This window comes from Doryrhamphus excisus, chromosome 3 (assembly GCF_030265055.1).
Source record: "Doryrhamphus excisus isolate RoL2022-K1 chromosome 3, RoL_Dexc_1.0, whole genome shotgun sequence".
Classification (NCBI taxonomy): domain Eukaryota; kingdom Metazoa; phylum Chordata; class Actinopteri; order Syngnathiformes; family Syngnathidae; genus Doryrhamphus; species Doryrhamphus excisus.
In genome coordinates, this window is record NC_080468.1 from 24,643,721 (window position 1) to 24,661,360 (window position 17,640).

Below are 17,640 nucleotides of genomic sequence, written 5' to 3' on the forward strand. Positions count from 1 at the left end.
ATCATTTTAAAATGTAATATAGTTATTATATAACAATAGAATGAAAGTTATTAGTATATCAATCAACCATCAATCACGGACACGGTGTAAAAAAGTGGGTGGGGCCAAAAGTGAACCCGGAAGCTTTTACCTTGGCTCGATGACAACATAACCGCAAGGGGTAATATATTTGGCCTCATATACGTTTATTACGTGTGGATATAATGTAAAGTAATTCCAAGAACACACACACACACACACACAAAACATATTTAAAAGTGTATATTTTGTCAAGTGCCTGAAATCTTTCCTGAAATTGTGTCATAATTGGTATCACCCTTTATGAACCCTCCCGCTTTGTTTTCCAATTGGGCAACCTATTGGCGGTGCTTTGCATAAACCTAGCTCACTATTCAACTGGTGGGAGTGGCTAAAAGTTGGACTCACAAAAAGCTAATTACATGTGGCTTCAACGTAGCGTAATTCTTAAAACACACACAATAAACACATTTCTAGGCGTAGATTTTGTCAATGGTTCAACAATTCGAACTGTTGTCGCGCTATTCCTTTGTTTTCTCATTGGGTAAGACAAACAAATCGTTTCTGGCATTGGCGGAATGTTGTGTCAATCACGCCCACTGTTGGACATTGGGCGGGGCAAAGAGTTAAGCCAAACTTTTTTTGAGCAGGTCAAGCTACCCAACGCCAAACCGGAAGCTTATACTTACAGGACACATTATAAATACATTATAGGAACAAATAACACATTTTTGAGCTCAAAACACATTAATATTGAGTACTGTAATATTAAAAAACAACAAGATAAGATTACACCAACAAAAAACACATTTAAAGGTGTCGATACTGTTAACAGTGGACAGTTGACCGGAAGTTGTGGCTGTTCGCTTCCAGCACTTGACACAAAACTTTTTCCCTCCCCCTCTTGGGTCTCTCACTCATGACCGCCTTCCTCCATCCATCCGACCGTCCATCTATTGTGGACTCGGCGCCGATGGGTAAACGGGTCCCGCTAGCTCGCCACGCCGAAGAAGAATGGAGACGGTGGAGCAGCTCGTCTCCTTCCACCACATTCAGGTGCAGCTGAGCGGGGGAGCACCGTGGGGCTTCACGCTCAAGGGGGGCTTGGAGCACGGAGAGCCGCTCATCATCACCAAAGTAAGTCAATAATCGATACGATCAATAACACCAGCAGCGAACTCCTCAGTTTGGATGTTTTTCGGGTGGTGTCTGTTTCTGATTGGCAACGTAGTACGAGAGTTGATAATATGAGATTCATCTTTAAAACATTTTTGAAACATCCTCTTGTCACGAAATGCTAATTTTTTGATCCCACATTGATATTAACGTAATGTCTTTTTTAAATATATTTTTTGTCCACAAGATGGCACTACTTTTTCTCATTCAAAGCATGCAGCATGAGTTCCCACCTTTTACTGCTTTCTTCTCAAGTGTGGCCATTTTACTATTGGAATACTACATATTTTGAATGGATATGTGTTTTTACTCCATCCATTTCATGTATACATTGCATTCCGCTTATGTCGCCAACCTACATGTCAAACAACTCATCAAGTACTTGTCCACCATGTTCTTCTTCTTATTAAAAAGTAAGCCTGCTGAAGTCGATGTTGACATACACTTTAAGCTGAGGCCCGTCTACATGCAAAAATCGCAAGAAACGCATGGATGTACACTTATGTTTTTTTTCAGGTTGCAAGACAAACCTATGTACTTCGCTTTGTTTGTCTTCATGTGTCATCTGTTGGACCACACGTGTGTCTTTCGTATGTTTTGCTGGTGTCATGTTGTATGTTGCACTTGTGGAGTCCTTTTGTTGGTGTCACAGCACTTTATACACCAATACACACTTATCTCTCTAACAAAGTAGGAAAACGTTACTGCCCCCTAGAGTCCAATTCTTGAATCCCATCCATCCATTTTCTATGCTGCTTATCCTCACTAGAGTTGCAGGGGTATGCTGGAGCCTATCCCAGCTGACTTCAGATGAGAGGCGGTGTACATCCTGGACTGGTCAGCAGCCAATCACAGACAAACAATCATTCATTCATTTCGACATAAGCAGGTTTCATTGTGTTCTTATTGGATATTTATGCATATTTCAGGCTGCATTTGTTTTTTAAAGATGGGAAACAACTGTGAATGATGGCGGTTTTACAGTATTTTCTGGGGAGGTGGCTTTTTTTGTATTAAAGGTAAAATGTGCAAGTGAATTTTAAGGATCTTTTATGGCGTTTGTTGGATTTGCAAGATTTCAGTCGATACTTGATGGGGTGCTTTAGTGTGGGAAATGCTTTTTGGCATGTTAAGTGTCATTGTATTGAAATGTAATTACATCGCACGTTAATCAAATCCTTCTGAAGAAGGCAGTAAAGGGGGAGGAGGTTGATTTTATCATGTGCTGTATCGAGACAGAAGTGGGTCCTATTTTCACACTGTTTGAAACAAGTGTAATTATTGCTGTGTGTTCTTTCTGGGGTGGCCTGCTTTTTCTGCCTATGTGTAAAAATGCTATACACACAGGCTATCCTCCTCTTGCTCACTCTATGGTGAAAATGTTGGCGGGTGCATACCTCCATTCACCAGGCTACCATGGCGGCAGCGCAGTGGAAAAGCATGGCTCATTCATCTGCAAACGCAGCCGCTGGGAAAATGTGACTGGAGGAGGAGACGATAAAAATCAAGCTTTTTTTTGTGCCCGCTGGCTATGTAAAGCTAACACACACACAATGAAGCAGCTCATGGTGCTGAGTGCTGGCTTGCTTAATGATTAAGTGTTGACTCCTTGAAGGCAAGAAAGTGTGAGGTGTTCTGGGTTTTGTGAGCTTTCACAAACACATAACAAACATGGTTAGACCGCCCTTACTGATGACGACGACCGTTGTCGATCTGCAGCTGGAGGCACGTGCACATGCTGAAATCTTGCTAGATTTCAGGACCACAATGTGCGTGCGTCCGGCCGGCCCCTTTGAGGGTGCATGCACTCCTCAAGGGGGAAGGGTAGCCTCCTTGCTCCGAGACAGAAGAGCGATACGAACCATTTGGTCAACATTCCACCAGGAGCATAACAAATTACTCCTTCAAAGTGTGTGTGTGTGTGTGTTCATATGCTGTCTTATGACATGTATGGCGCCCAAATGGAGTGTGTTAAAATGCTAGCATGAATGCAAATGCAGATACTGTAAGTTTTATAATCATTAGACAAATGGTTAAATAATTATTGGGTGTCCATGCAAAGATGTTGTGCTTGTTTTTCTCTCAAATTTTACGGAAAATCAGTCCACTAACGGAAAACTCTTATTTTGCATACACGATTGGACAGTATGTGGCGAAGGAGTGCTTTTATTTTGTAGGCCGGAAGTGTGTTGTGTGTGTTGAGAAGGTCTTTTAGGAGCAAGAATAAAAATCTCCTGCTTATTCCACTCAGAGCTTGCACAACATCAGCGGGCATTGTTAACAATATACACACACACATACAGCCGCACTAGCATGCTCCACTAAACTAAGCTAACCTTGCTAGCTTCCATTCAAGGGAGGAGTTTTGAAGTTTTTTGCCAACCGGCTGACAGTGAGTTTCGTAATGCGAGCCTGAGCCGGCGGCAAAACGACTATCGCACATGCTCTGTATCTTACCGAGACTGAAGATGGGAATTGATGTCAATAGTAGCAGTGCGCTAGCTAGTCACAAGTCGTCAAGGTCAACACATCAGCGAAACATACACATCAGTGAAACTATGACAGGAACAAAGTCAAATTAAAAGCACTAAATACGTAAATACTGAGGTGGAGAAAAGTGTCAGGCGGATGTGTGATCGAAGAGTTCAAGCTAAAATGAAGGTATAAAAAACTGTGGTGAGACCAGCCATGTTGTTTGGTTTAGATACAGTGCCACTGAGGAAAAGACAGGTAGCAGAACTGGAGGTAGCAGAGAAGAGGATGCTGAGTCTCTCATTGGGAGTGACCAGGATTGATAGGATCAGGAAAGAGTACATCAGAGGGACATTACATGTTAGAGGCCTTGGAGATAAAGTCAGAGAGGCCAGACTGAGATGGTTAGGACATGTCCACAGGAGAGATAGTGACTATATTGGTAGAAGGATGCTGCGTCTAGAGCTGCCAGGTAGGAGGCATAGAGGAACACCAAAGAGGAGGTTTATGGATGTAGTGAAGGAGGACATGAGGGTAGTTGGTGTGAGAGAAACAGATGCAGAAGACAAGATTGGATGGAGGCGATTGATTTGCCGTGGCGACCCCTGAAGGGAAAAGCCCAAAAGACAAAGAAGAAGAAATACATAAATATAGACCCAGTATCCACCAGTATAAGCCAGGAATTTGTTTTCCAGAGTGGCTGTGCACCACAAATCTGTACAATCTGTACAGTAGCACTCAATAACGTCATCAAATCTTACCTTTATGCATTCTCACATAGTATGAGCATTTGGGATGAAAAATACAGTATAATCATCTGTCAGTGCAGAGTGGGAGACAGTTAGATGATGCATTCAAGGACAGCATGCTTGGGGAAATGATGCGCTCTTTTGAAAATACTGTTAGAATGGTGCTTTTATAGAAGTGGCTTATTTATTTTATAATGTCAGAGTAATGTCTAATGTCTGTATTGTATAGACGTGTTCTATTTTTTAAATATATTGTTTTTTTTGTAACCTGTGTATCTAGATGCATATTGAATCGGCTACACATAAGCTCAGACGCCCTTCCGATTCCTGTCTACAGCGCTAAGTGGTATGTAATGTAGTATATAAGCATTTTGAAAGTCATCATCACTGCATTGCCCTCAACAGATCAACAAAAGTGTGGGTTACGTGTAAGTGTTGTTTTATTATTACAGTTAATAATAATTAATAATGTGCTTTTACTGTCATGAGAACATGCAAACTCCATACAAGAGACGGCCAAACATAACCCAGAGCTCCCTGATCTCCTGACTGTGTGGCCAACATGCTAACCGCTAACCACCATGTGGTTCAATATAATGATAACTATAATATAAAAATAAATAGCCATAAATAAACCACCGTAAAGAACTTTTGCTGCAGTTTTTTTTAAATAGCTGCTGCCAATTCAGGCATTTTAAGCTGCAACAATCACAAAAAAAAAGCCTACAAAATCTGCTTTATGTCCACACTGCTGACAGAAATCCCCGCATTTTACTAAAGAATGTTTGGACATGTGGTGGAAGGTGGGCAACCCGTTGCCACCCTGTGCGTGCGTGTGTGTGTGTATGTGAGAGAGATTTGGAGTCTCAACATTCCAGTAGAGGTAGTCTCCAGTAAGAGTTTGTTCACAGTGGGGGGTAGATGAGGATGCAGTCAGATAGAGATCCGATTGTCCACTGTGTGTGTGTGTGTGTGTGTGCGTTACTGTCCTGACTAAGCAAAAACATATGTTGTAGTGATGAACCACGGAACAAATGTTCATGCTGCAAACAAAGAAGCACTGAATATTTTTGGTGTGTGTGAGACAAAATTCCATAACTATCTCAATAGCTGAATCCTGGCTGGAATGGTTTGTTTTGTGGGTGTTGTGCTTACGGTGCCATTATATTCAATTCTGTGTGTCCAGACGCTGCCTGGAAGAAAGTGCCTCAAGCTGCACAGATTACAGATAGAGACATTCCAACCACGCCCGCACACACACACACACACACACACACACACACATACTACGAGAGGTCAGAAGTGCTCCCTAATAACCATACCAAAGGCAATAGGTGTCCAAACAAACGCCTGACAAAAAGTGGCTAAAAGTTAATGTTATTGAAGCGTAGTGATCTTTCATGGTATCCTGATCATAGCTACTGTGATGTGGTGGAGGTAAAAAAAAAAATTGACATTTTTATTGAAGCCCGACCATGGCCACTGTAACCAGCATGTTTCTGTTTCATGTTTGCAGTCTATTGTCACTTTCAGTGAAACACACACACACACACTTACACACATTCCTGGTTACTGTGCGGCGCACACTTGTGGCCAAGTGTGGCAAGGCGACGTGAGTTTGAGGTCGAAATTACACAAAACTCTCTTTGTGTGCTCTTATTTTGTCCTGTCGTCACTCCGCTGCCCTTGGTGGAACAGACCCCCATGCCCCCCCCGCTCCTGCCCCTTGGTCTACTACAGTCACGGGAGATACTTTTGGGAATTGTATAGTATTTTCCAACATTTTGAAATAAGTGTCAGACGTCTGTTGCTTGAATGTTAATGAGCTGTGTTTTTTCACAAGTATGTCTCCAAGTAGCACGATTATGCCATTTTTTATAATGTAATGGTTTAATTTTATTTGCACATGCATCAAGTTAGAAAGGAATAATAATTCACTTCACAGATATATTGACGTGGGAAATATCGATATATTGACACGTGCATGCTTGTTTGTTTTCCTCCTCTCTTTGTACCAAACAGACTGGATGACAAGTGTGCATCTGTCTCAATACCTGGTCGTGTTGGTTCTATAGCAGAATGAACGGAGTGAATGAACCCTGATGAACCTCTTTGTCCCAGTGGGGCGCTGGGACATGATGTCATAATAACCCATCTCTCGAAGGTGGAGCAAACCAGTGAGAGAGATGATGAATTTTTCTCACGTTTTTTTTGTTTCTTTCGGCTTTTTCCTGATGAAGGAGTCACCAAAGGTGATTTTTTTGATCCGCATACTAAGTTTTTTTTTTGCTTGAGCCCTTTATATTCCGGATGCCCTTCCTGATGAATACCGATGATGCTCACTAGTGGAGATTCGAACCCAAGGTGTCCGCTCCAAGGTCCACAATGCTAACCACTACACCACGGCGGGCTCGATTTTTCTCACGTTTGGTGCTCATAAACAAACTCCAGGGATGCACATTACTGTTAGAAAGTCATTAAAGTCAATTTTACATAATAGGGGACTTTCTCTAGGTTGAAAGTGGCTGTTTATTCACCGAAACGTTTTAGTGGTTTTGGTTTCCTGAAACCTGATTAAAAGTGCAGAATGTCAAAATGCTGTGGGACTTCCTCCCTTTTTTCCTGGTTGGAATTAATGTAGCTCTTAGCCCTGATGTGGGATAAGAAAGTCCAAGATTGTCGATTTTAGGGGAAAAACTCCGGTCTGGCAGGCAGCGCAAGGTTTTAGTGCACATTAAGTTAATGTGTCACCATGTACACACACACACACAGACACACAGTCTTTCATTTATGACATTGATGGATCTATCTGGTTCCACACCACTCCAGCCAGACTGAGGACCTTTTGACCTTTGCCATTGTCGGAGTTGGTCACCAGATCTAACATCAAGCGCCCTCGTGCATGTGTGTGTGTGAGCGCAGGTCTCCGCAAAAGTATTGTGACAAATAATGTCTCATAAAAGTAATTTGTTTTGTCTACTGGTCTGTGTGTTATCCTTGTACGTGGTTTCAGGTTTTTTTGCACTTCTGACACGTTTTAATTTCGCATTAATTATTTAGTCTCATCCAGAGAATGAAGCTAACAAAAATATACTGTACACATAACTAGACCTGCAGTGGAGTGGACTTACCACATTAAAAATAATTACTGAAGTGGCCTCGCAACTAAAACAAGCAAAAGAACCACACATGCTTGAATGAGGGTTTTACATTTCTCCAGTGTCAAAGTGGACAAAGTGAAGAATCAGCAGTGCAACTTGTGTGTCAAGACCACGGGCCTTAGAGACTGTTCCAGGAGAGCAGATCCACCGGATCGTGGATCCTTGGAACCAGACGTTGCTTTTACATATGTAGCTGCTGCTTGGCCTGTGAGCGTGGGAGCTTTTTCTTTTTCCATCTTGGGTTGCTCCCCTCCCTCTTCTTCCCGCCCTGATAAAGAAGCCCTTGTGTGAGCGTGGGTGTTAGGAAGGGAGGAGAACCTCACACGGATCCAAGTGGAGGGCAGAGGTCCATGCCAGAAAGTGACTGGAGAAGCATGCAGATGTTTCCCTCTTTCTTCAATCAGGAGCATTCAGCTAAAGACAGAGAATCATCCCTAAAATGTACTCTAGAATGTAAGACCTGCATGTAATACATACATACAGTGGAACCCGGTCTTTAATCAGTTCCAAAAGGTCTAAACCAAAAACTGAATCAGTCTTTCCCATAAGAAATGATGTAAATCCAATTAATTTGTTCAAGACACCCAAAAATATTAACACAAAACACATATTACAGAGAATAATTACAGTTTTACATGAAGGAAGCATGGTGGTGTAGACCTCACAGCTAGGAGACCAGGGTTCAATTCCATCCTCGGCCATCTCTGTGTGGAGTTTGCATGTTGCATGTTTGCATGTTCTCCGGTTTCCTCCCACATTCCAAAAACATGCTAGGTTAATTGGCAACTCCAAATTGTCCATAGGTATGAATGTGAGTGTGAATGGTTGTTTGTCTATATGTGCCCTGTGATTGGCTGGTGACCAGTCCAGGGTGTACCCCGCCTCACGCCCGAAGACAGCTGGGATAGGCTCTAGCGCCCCCGCGACCCTTGTGAGGAAAAGTGGTAGAAAATGAATGAATGAATGCAGGAAGCAATACAAAATATTTCAGTGATTAATGAACTGGATAAATCAATCACAACACATGCTTCTGTCAGTATCAGTATTTTTTTCCGGATGCGGAACGTTTGTGAGAAAGTAGAATTGGTCTCAGAACTTTTTTGGAGAGTGGGTCAAACACAGGATCAGACACAGGATCCAGTGAAATGGGAGAACCTGGCTTCCACCTTCAACCTATTCTGATGCTTAATCCCAAAGACTCAATCGGGATTCCAGAGTGGCATTCGGGAGCAGAAGGCCAGTTGCACAAAAAGAATGGAGCATGAGGCTGGTGTGCAGTGGGGGGTCCGAGTAGTCTACAGGCGTCTTTGTCCAAGGGGGATGCGGCCACATAGAGCCATGCTGGATCGTGTCAGCTCGATGCCTCTTTTTAGTGCATAGTTGGAACGCTGTAGGTGAATGTTGCTACTGTGAATGAGCCACAAGTTGCTTACTAGCTTGTTTCTGTCAAACCTCTGATGGACAGTAAAAACTTTGTTTACCAAATGTAACCATGAAAATGAAATGAATGAAAATATGTCTTGCTGCAGAGTTTTGTTTTAGGGGCTGTTTGCATGGAAGTATTGTTTCAGCCTTGGTGTTTTGGGTGCTCTGGAACTGTATTTTTTTTTAAACAGTGGGGAAAAACTGGAAACGGCGTCTTTTTGTTGCCATGTAGACAAGCAAAACTGGTGTTTTCTGAAAATGACGCTACTGTCACATGAGTCACACGAGTGGTTAGCACGCAAAACCTTACAGCTAGGAGATCAGGGTTCAATTCCACCCTTGGTCATCTCTGTGTGGAGTTAGCATGTTCTCCCCGTGCATGCGTGGGTTTTCTTCGGGTACTCCAATTTCCTCCCATATTCCAAAAACATGCTAGGTTAATTGGTGACTCCAAATTGTCCATAGGTATGAATGTGAGTGTGAATGGTTGTTTGTCTATATGTGCCCTGTGATTGGCTGGCCACCAGTCCCGGGTGTACCCCGCCTCTTGCCCGAAGACAGCTAGGGTAGGCTCCAGCACCCTTGCGACCCTCGTGAGGAAAAGCGGTAGAAAATGAATGAATGAATGAATGTCACATGACCAAGCCGACAAAGTACCTGAATACTTCGACGGGCATGGCTCACAGGATTTTTTTAGCCTGCAAAAAAAATAAAACCACAGGAAGGTTGGGCCTGAGACAAGTCGTTGGATGGGACTGGCAATGACGTCAATGCCTTTATAGAAAGTTACAGACAATGACAAAACATTTTTGTATTGTCTATGGAAATATTCTGCTTTTATAATGGTGGCAGGGAACCCTTGCAATGAACAACACTAAAGTGAATGTGCTACCAGTTTGTTTCCATGTGTGCATACACATAGTACACCTCCAGACTTTCTCAAAATGAGAAGTAGTCATTTTCTCGGCCTCAACCTCGTACTAATGTTCGGTTTCACTCACAGCCATTACATGTCGAGGCACTGTCTTGCACTTCCTCCACACACACACAAACACATGTGCCCGTACGTGCACATTGGAGTAAGTCATGCTGTTTAATGTACAAGCGCAGTGCGTTAATCGTCTCGGCCGAAGCAAATACGCAGTCTCATCAGAGCTATGGTGATTGTTTGCGATGAAAGAGCCTCTTGTTAAATAGGTGTGTGTGTGTGTGTGTGTGTGTGTGTATGTGCGTGCGTCAGGTGATAGCTGAGTGATGACAGCTTGTGGCCAGCATGGGGCTTTCCCGACCTTTCCAGGGCACAATCACGGGCAGTAAGCCACTAGACACACACACACACAAATGAAGTGAATTCACCGCTTGGATTTAAAAATAAAAGGGTGTGTCTGACCTGTGTGTGTGTGCGTTGGTGTGTGAGAGTATGTTTTAAACGCACAGAGAGGCTTTTCTTCTCTGTCTCACCAATGTGACCTCACCCTGTCTGGATGTGCACACACACACACACACACACACACACACACGCACACTTTGCAAAGGAATGTGATGAGTTTCTAAGCTATATTAAGAGATGCACTTCAAGGAAGTGCTGCCATGGTGACAGAGAGCTTTTGTAGAGTGTATACACACACACACTTGGTCAGTAGTACCACACCTTAAGTCTGGCACAATTTGATGAGTGTGAGTACTCTGATCCACGCTCTTCCACGCACGATTGGAAGAGGTGGGCCATGGAACAGCGTGAGTGCATGCACATGCACGTGATTCTCGTAATTCATTGCAACGCATTCATAATAGAAATAAATAGAAAGGCTCAAAACAAACTGCACTCTTGTTCACCTGCGACTACATTAATGTGCATAATCATCCATCCATTTTTTATGCCGCTTATCGTCGTTTGGGTCGCGGGGGTATGCTGGAGTCTATCCCAACTTCAGGTTAGAGGCGGACACACCCTGGACTGGTGGCCAGCCAATCGCAGGGCACATACTATAGACAAACAAAAGCACTCACATTCATACCTTAAAGCAGAAGCCATTGCACATTCATTAATGTGAATGCGGCATTAATTCTAGCCCTCTAACTCATCTGTCTTTCCCCCCCATTCAGATTGAGGAGGGAGGGAAGGCGGCCCAGTGCAAGAAGCTCAAAGTGGGTGACGAGCTCATCAACATAAATGGCTCCGCCCTCTACGGCAGCCGACAGGAAGCGCTCATCCTCATCAAGGGCTCCTACAGGATACTGAAACTCGCCGTCAGGAGGTAAGTGCACCTCATGAATACCCAGGCTTCCTTTTCTATGGAAAGGGCCAGGATGTGTGTTGGAGTGGGCGGGGCTGAGAATCTACCGGCCAGGAAGGAACCTTTTGACCTTCAGGTGTCAGAGCTGATAGCGTCTGGTGACAAGCATGGAGTGTCTGGTGTGTTATCTTTTCAGGGTTAAAAAAAGTGCAGGGTAGAACAGCTGATGAATAACACTCAGCACACAATCTAAATAAGTCAATTGTATTGACATAATAATGCTTAGGCAGCATTGTTACTTTCCAAAACCACATCCCCCATGAATGGCAGAAAACACACACTCGTAAAAAGCCCTAAAATGCCTATTTTATTCACGATCTCCGATAATACCTGGAGAAACGTGTTATAATGGTTGACCATCCATCCATGTTCTATACCTCTTATCCTCATTAGGGTTGTGGGGTATGCTGGAGCCTATACCAGCTGTCTTTGGGCGAGAGGCGGGGTACACCCAACAACCATTCACACTCACACTCATACCGATGGACAATTTGGAGTCACCAATTAACCTTGGCGTGTTTTTGGAATGTGGGAGGAAACCGGAGTCCCCAGAGAAAACCCACGCACGCCCGAGTGGGGTATCGAACCCAGGTCTCCCAGCTGTGTGGCCTGCGCTCATCCACCGTGCGGCCTCACTTTCTATTAAGTTGAAAAAAATATTGACTAATTAAAGCAGAGGGGGCTGCACGGCGGACGAGTGGTTAGCGCGCTGACCTCACAGCTAGGAGATCAGGGTTCAATTCCACCCTCGCCCATCTCTGTGTGGAGTTTGCATGTTCTCCCCGTGCATGCGTGGGTTTTCTCCGGGTACTCCGGTTTCCTACCACATTCCAAAAACATGCTAGGTTAATTGGTGACTCCAAATTGTCCATAGGTATGAATGTGAGTGTGAATGGTTGTTTGTCTATATGTGCTCTGTGACAGCTGGGATAGGCTCCAGCACCCCCGCGACCCTCGTGAGAATAAGCGGTAGAAAATGAATGAATGAATGAATGAATAAAGCAGAGGGGAACAAAATCGGTAAAATTGCACAAATATGCCATAACACACACAGGAGGGTATCTATAATGTTTGAATGTGTATATATATAATGCTTTAATGTTCTACCACTGTATGTGTGCTATAGCAGTCACACCACACTCTGCAGGACAAACTGTGTTATGACACCATTTCATCATTGCCCTCATTGCATGAATGGACGTCTTTAAAGACCAGTGGATTTAACTGGATGATATAAATCTGGAGGAATGAAATGACACATTATGCAAAAGGCTTTGGGAAAAAAAAACAGTTTTAATTGCCTTTTCCAGTAATTTCTTTTTGGGAAGCTTTGTAGTGGCTTGCATTAACGCTCCAGTCATGACTGTACAGTACGCATAACTCTTCACGCACACTGTGCTACTATTTTTCTGACACTGTTATTAAAACCTCATAAATTGGATTGACTTGAAATGTGTTTTTCCAGGTCAATTTGTGATAACCTGATAATTCACACTTCTTATTCTTCTAATAAAATGTCCTCCATTCCTGACTGTGTTTCAAGGCACCGGGAGGCCTGCAGGCTAAATTTGGGAAACCACGGGAATTTGACATGTTTGCCAGCTGCATGGATGGTGGTTTGTTTGGGTTCGTTTTGGATTTAATTCCAGTACTGATGCTTTATAAGTTCTTCTACAAGCCAACTTAAGCTGGGAAGCACCGACATGGTTGTTTTTTCTTTGCAAGGAGACCTTTAAAAAAAAGTTGTGTCACTGAAAGGTCAAAATGATTGTAGTGACTTTGGATTGTCAGAATCTCTTCGCACGTTTTGTTTTTCATGATCTTTATGATTTATTTCCGGATGGTAAAGACCATTTGGTTAGGTTGTTTGTCGCCTCGACCTGGAAATGTTTCTTCTGCAACCCTTTTGTTAGATCCAACCGCAACTGGAAGAGGCAAAGGAGAGGACATTCCTACACTTTTGCATAATTTCCTCTTCTTCCCAAAGTCTCCCCTCATTGTTTTCCATCCAGCAATGTGAGGAGAAAGAGCATCCATTTACGGAATAGGAAATGGCCACTTTGGATGTGTGGCCAGGAGGACCTTCTTGAGGATTCTTGCCAGCCACGGTCTAAAACCTCATTGGGTGGACCAGGACCAGCTGGGAGTCAAATGTGGCACAATTGCAGTTTCTCCACGTGTGCTGCACACCCATGTCACCTCGGAAGTGTTGCACCAGCGACGCTGCAGCTCTGCTGGACTTGCTGACTCGCGCTTATCTCTTGTTCACAGACGCTGGTTCAGAGTGTCACAAAGGGTTTTGCTGGCTCTCACACATGCATGGGATTGTTTGGAGTGCTACCGCAGACAGATGGATGGGATGAATGCAAAAACACACACACACACAGTTGTTTTGAAGTATGACCACAGGCTCTCTGGGGACCTGTGCAAGACTAAGGTCTGCGGTGCCAAGACGCTTGCAACACAATAGTCTGCCCCCCCCATCACCGGTTTCTTTACCAACAATAGACATTCTTGGGATTCCTCAAGACCTCTCACTCACACACACACACACACACTCCCTCAAATGACTTTGACTTATGTTCATTTCCTGGACCCTAACCACTATTTTCATCACACCAACCACTCACCCTAAACTAACTTTAACCCCCTTAACTTGTTTTCACACACGCTCACACAGTGTTTATTTAAATGAATTGATTAGGCCTGTGGGCAGCATGGTGGACAAGTGGTTAGTATGTTGGTCACACAGTCTGGAGTTTGGGAAAATCTGGAGTTTCCGCTGTGGAGTTTGCATGTTCAAAAATGTTGTACCAAGTGGAATAAATAATAAACATTTGGTATTATTCCTTAGCAGGAAGGCTTAACATGTAGCAAACAACACTGTTTGGGAGTGTGCTCCATTTTGTGTTGTTTTGGTTACATTTTCTTTGCCCTACAAATGCTTCAGTAAGTGTTGACTGTCGGGATGGAGGCTCTGCTGCACCTCTAGTGGTATTTTTTCCCCCCAGTTGGGAAAACTGGATAGGATTGTTATGTTTGAGGTGTGCATGCCAGTTGCTTTTATTCCCCCTGTTCATGCTATTTTTATGCTGTGTTCACCTTATTCATTCTGTTTAAAAGTGGAATATTCCCACACACTGGTATTTGGGTTAGAAGCCATCACTTTTGTGTCTTCATTCATATTCAAGTTAACTCACGATGCTAACTAGTGTTAATGCTAACTGGGTGGACTTCTCTGTTTATCAACTCATGAGCAGTCCAGCCTCCACCGACTGAACCCTCTTGTCATCCAGCCCATGTGGTTAAGAGAGAGGACAGAGAGGAAAACAAGCACCTATGCACATGTCAATTTATCGAGACCGGCAAAATTATCTACTTTGTTTTTGTTGATTATTGTGACAGGCCTAGAATGAATTAATCAATAGTTAGTGGTTGTCATCTTTGCAGAGCACATGTGGGCTCCCAGCTTTGCGACAGCAGTTCAGATCAGCTCCCTTTCTCTTCTCAGTGGGCAAAGTGAAGTTCATAAAGGCATGCTCGGATGTGTTTGATGTCGAAGAAACATGTCATACTTATTTGGGCTGAACTTGGGCCCAACATTAACCTCTGACCCTACAAATTTCTACCCTGACCTGTTTATACATATGTTCTCTCATTTGCAGAACCTGAATACCTTTTGAAACAAGATATATTTTCTTCAAGGGCAACGATAAGACAAACAAAAAAGAGTCTGATTGCGCACAAACACATACACACACCATGAGAGCCATAAAGAAAACAAATAGGTCCTGATTGCAGGCAGACACACAATGGAAAGGATGGGGAGGAGGTGAACTTGTTTAGGCTTCTCCGACATTGTTCACCATTCACCCCCTCTGAAGGCAATACGCGGAATGTAAGGAATCTGCCAACCAACATGCATGTACGTCACACAAACACACACGCATACACATTTTTCCAGGGAGTCTGCAGGAGACTGGAAAGCTAATGGCCTCAATTTGTGCCTGAAGTGTATTTGTGTAAGATAACTCTTCTACTCCTGAACCTTTTACATGCAAAAGGGTGGAAATTTATCAAAACATTCACCTTTACTGTGTTACTTGTGGTTGTATTTTTACAAATGTACCACATGGGTGTGCTGTTGTTAAGTTCCAAAGTTTTCAAACTACTTGAAATTTGGCACACCCACTGTAACTTAAGGACGGTTAGACAAATCACAGCAGACTTTGGTACTGTACTATGAGGACATAGGTGGTTTCGCATCAAATCTTGGGATGTTGAGGGATTGTTTTGGCTGACACGTCTCTTCAACATTGTGTGGAAGTCGGAACAGAACCTCTGGATTGGCCGACCAGGGTGGTGGTCCCCCTTTTCAAGAAGGCTGACCTTCCAACTATAGGGGATCACACTCCTCAGCCTCCCTGGGAAATTGTATTCTAGGGTGCTGAAGAGAAGGGTAAAAAACCTCGGCTACAGGAGGTGCAACGTGGATTTCGTCCTGGTCGTGGAACACTGGACCAGCTCTACACCCTTGCAATGGTACTGGAGAGTACATTGACATTTGCCCAACTGGTCTACATATGCTTTGTGGACTTGGACAAGGCTATTTGCAGAAGATACGTTCTTAGTGGCCTCACCAGACTGTGACTTTCAGCATTTACTGGGGCTTCTGGGATGAGCATCAGCACCTCCAAATCTGAGGCCATGGTTCTCAGTCAAAAAAGGGTCGATTGCACCATCCGGGATGGGCTTGAGATCTTACCCCAAGTGGAGGAGTATCTCGGGGTCAATGTTCCCACCCTCATATGTGGTCATGAGCTTTGGGTTGTAACTGAAAGACGAGAAATTACACCGTGGTTAAAAGCGGCTGAAACGAGTTTCCTCCATAGAGTGACTGAGCCGTTGCTCCTTCACATGGAGAGGAGTCAGTTGAGGTGACTCGGACATCTAGTCCGGGTGCTTCCCGGACAGCTCCCTGGTGTGGTGTTCCAGACATGCCCAGCCAGGAGAAGGCCTGGAGCAGACCGAAGACACGCTGGAGGGATTTGGTCTTACAGTTGGCCTGGGAAAGCCTTGGTGTCCTCCCATTGGAACTGGAAGAAATGGCCGGAGACTAGGAGGTCTGGACTTCCCAACTGAAACTGCTTCCCTGCGACACTGCTTCCATTTTCTTCTTGGATAAGTGGAAGAAAATGGAATGGAATGTTTAATATGAGACACTGGTATCCCCCAGGACTTTATCCCAGGTCCACTGAAAAGTATGCTTTTTGGCAGGTGGGTTTCCACCATGATTTACACATCCATGATATTTTTTCTAGGGCAGCACAGTGACCTTGTAATTAGCACATAAAAACTGTATTTCTGTTGAATCATTTCTGTATGGGGTTTTGCATGTTTTCCTCGTGCTTGTGTGGGTCAGTATAATTGGAGATCCTGTGATTGACAGGAGACAGGTCCACCGGGATAGGCTCCAGCCCCCCTGTGACCCTAATGAGGAAAAGCATTATAAATAGATGGGTAGCTCTTTCTGCTCATCCATCAACAAAGCCCATTGTTTGGTCTAAGTTAATTTCAATTTCAAAGGCTATTTGTTTGGCTATTTTGTTCTCCAGACCTCACATCCTCTTATACCCGTCTTCTTTCATCAATTTTTTTTTTTGATGGAAAAAGCTCCCTCTTTTTCTGTGTCTTTGGCTCTTTCAGGCACTTTCAGGAAGTACCTCTGCATCCCCCTCATCAAACAATAACATCGTGGTACTCTTGGCTATTAGTTTAGCAGCCCTACACCACTTTATCTGCCCTCCACAATACTTCCTCTTTGACTGACTCACACATCCTGCAAAAGAGGGGGCAAGCGAAGCAGGCAAAGAATGACATGGGAGAGAGAGAGAGAGAGAGAGGGTGGGAGTGAGTGCAATGCCCGGCACAGAAGGGAGAAATAGTCATGTTTTGTCTTCCAGCGAGAAGAACGAGTGAGAGGGAAGACAGGAAAAGCAAACAGAGGGGATGTCAGGACAGAGAGGGAATGTGAGGACCGACACTTGGACTTTCCCTCTCAAACCTGGCCTGTTTTACCCCCGATGATGGACACATTGTCGCAAGATGCTTTTCCCACCCTGCGGTCATAGCGAGGCACTCTTGTCGTACAGTTGAAGACACCCTGGAGAAGAAGAAGGGCAGATTCAGCCCAGAAAGCGAGCTGAGAGGCTCCATTGTTTTGGTCTTGTCGAGTGAACGCGTTGAACTTGACCTTTTGGCTCCTCACATTTTGCTGCCCGGGAGCACTTTGCCTGTGGATGCTTCGTCAATCCGGTGGGTTTGTCTCTACGCTTAAAGTTC

General features: G+C 44.0%; 1 protein-coding gene across 1 annotated transcript in view; it reads left to right on the forward strand.

The window, feature by feature from the left end:
* The first annotated feature begins 377 nt into the window (after positions 1-377).
* Positions 378-17,640, forward strand: part of shroom4 (shroom family member 4) — a 29,657-nt gene continuing 12,394 nt past the window's right edge. Inside the window, exons 1-2 of the mRNA XM_058068282.1 lie at positions 378-1,155; positions 11,108-11,259. Coding sequence (XP_057924265.1) covers positions 1,033-1,155; positions 11,108-11,259 — 275 coding nt within the window. The 5' untranslated portion in view covers positions 378-1,032. The remainder of the gene's footprint in view (positions 1,156-11,107; positions 11,260-17,640) is intronic.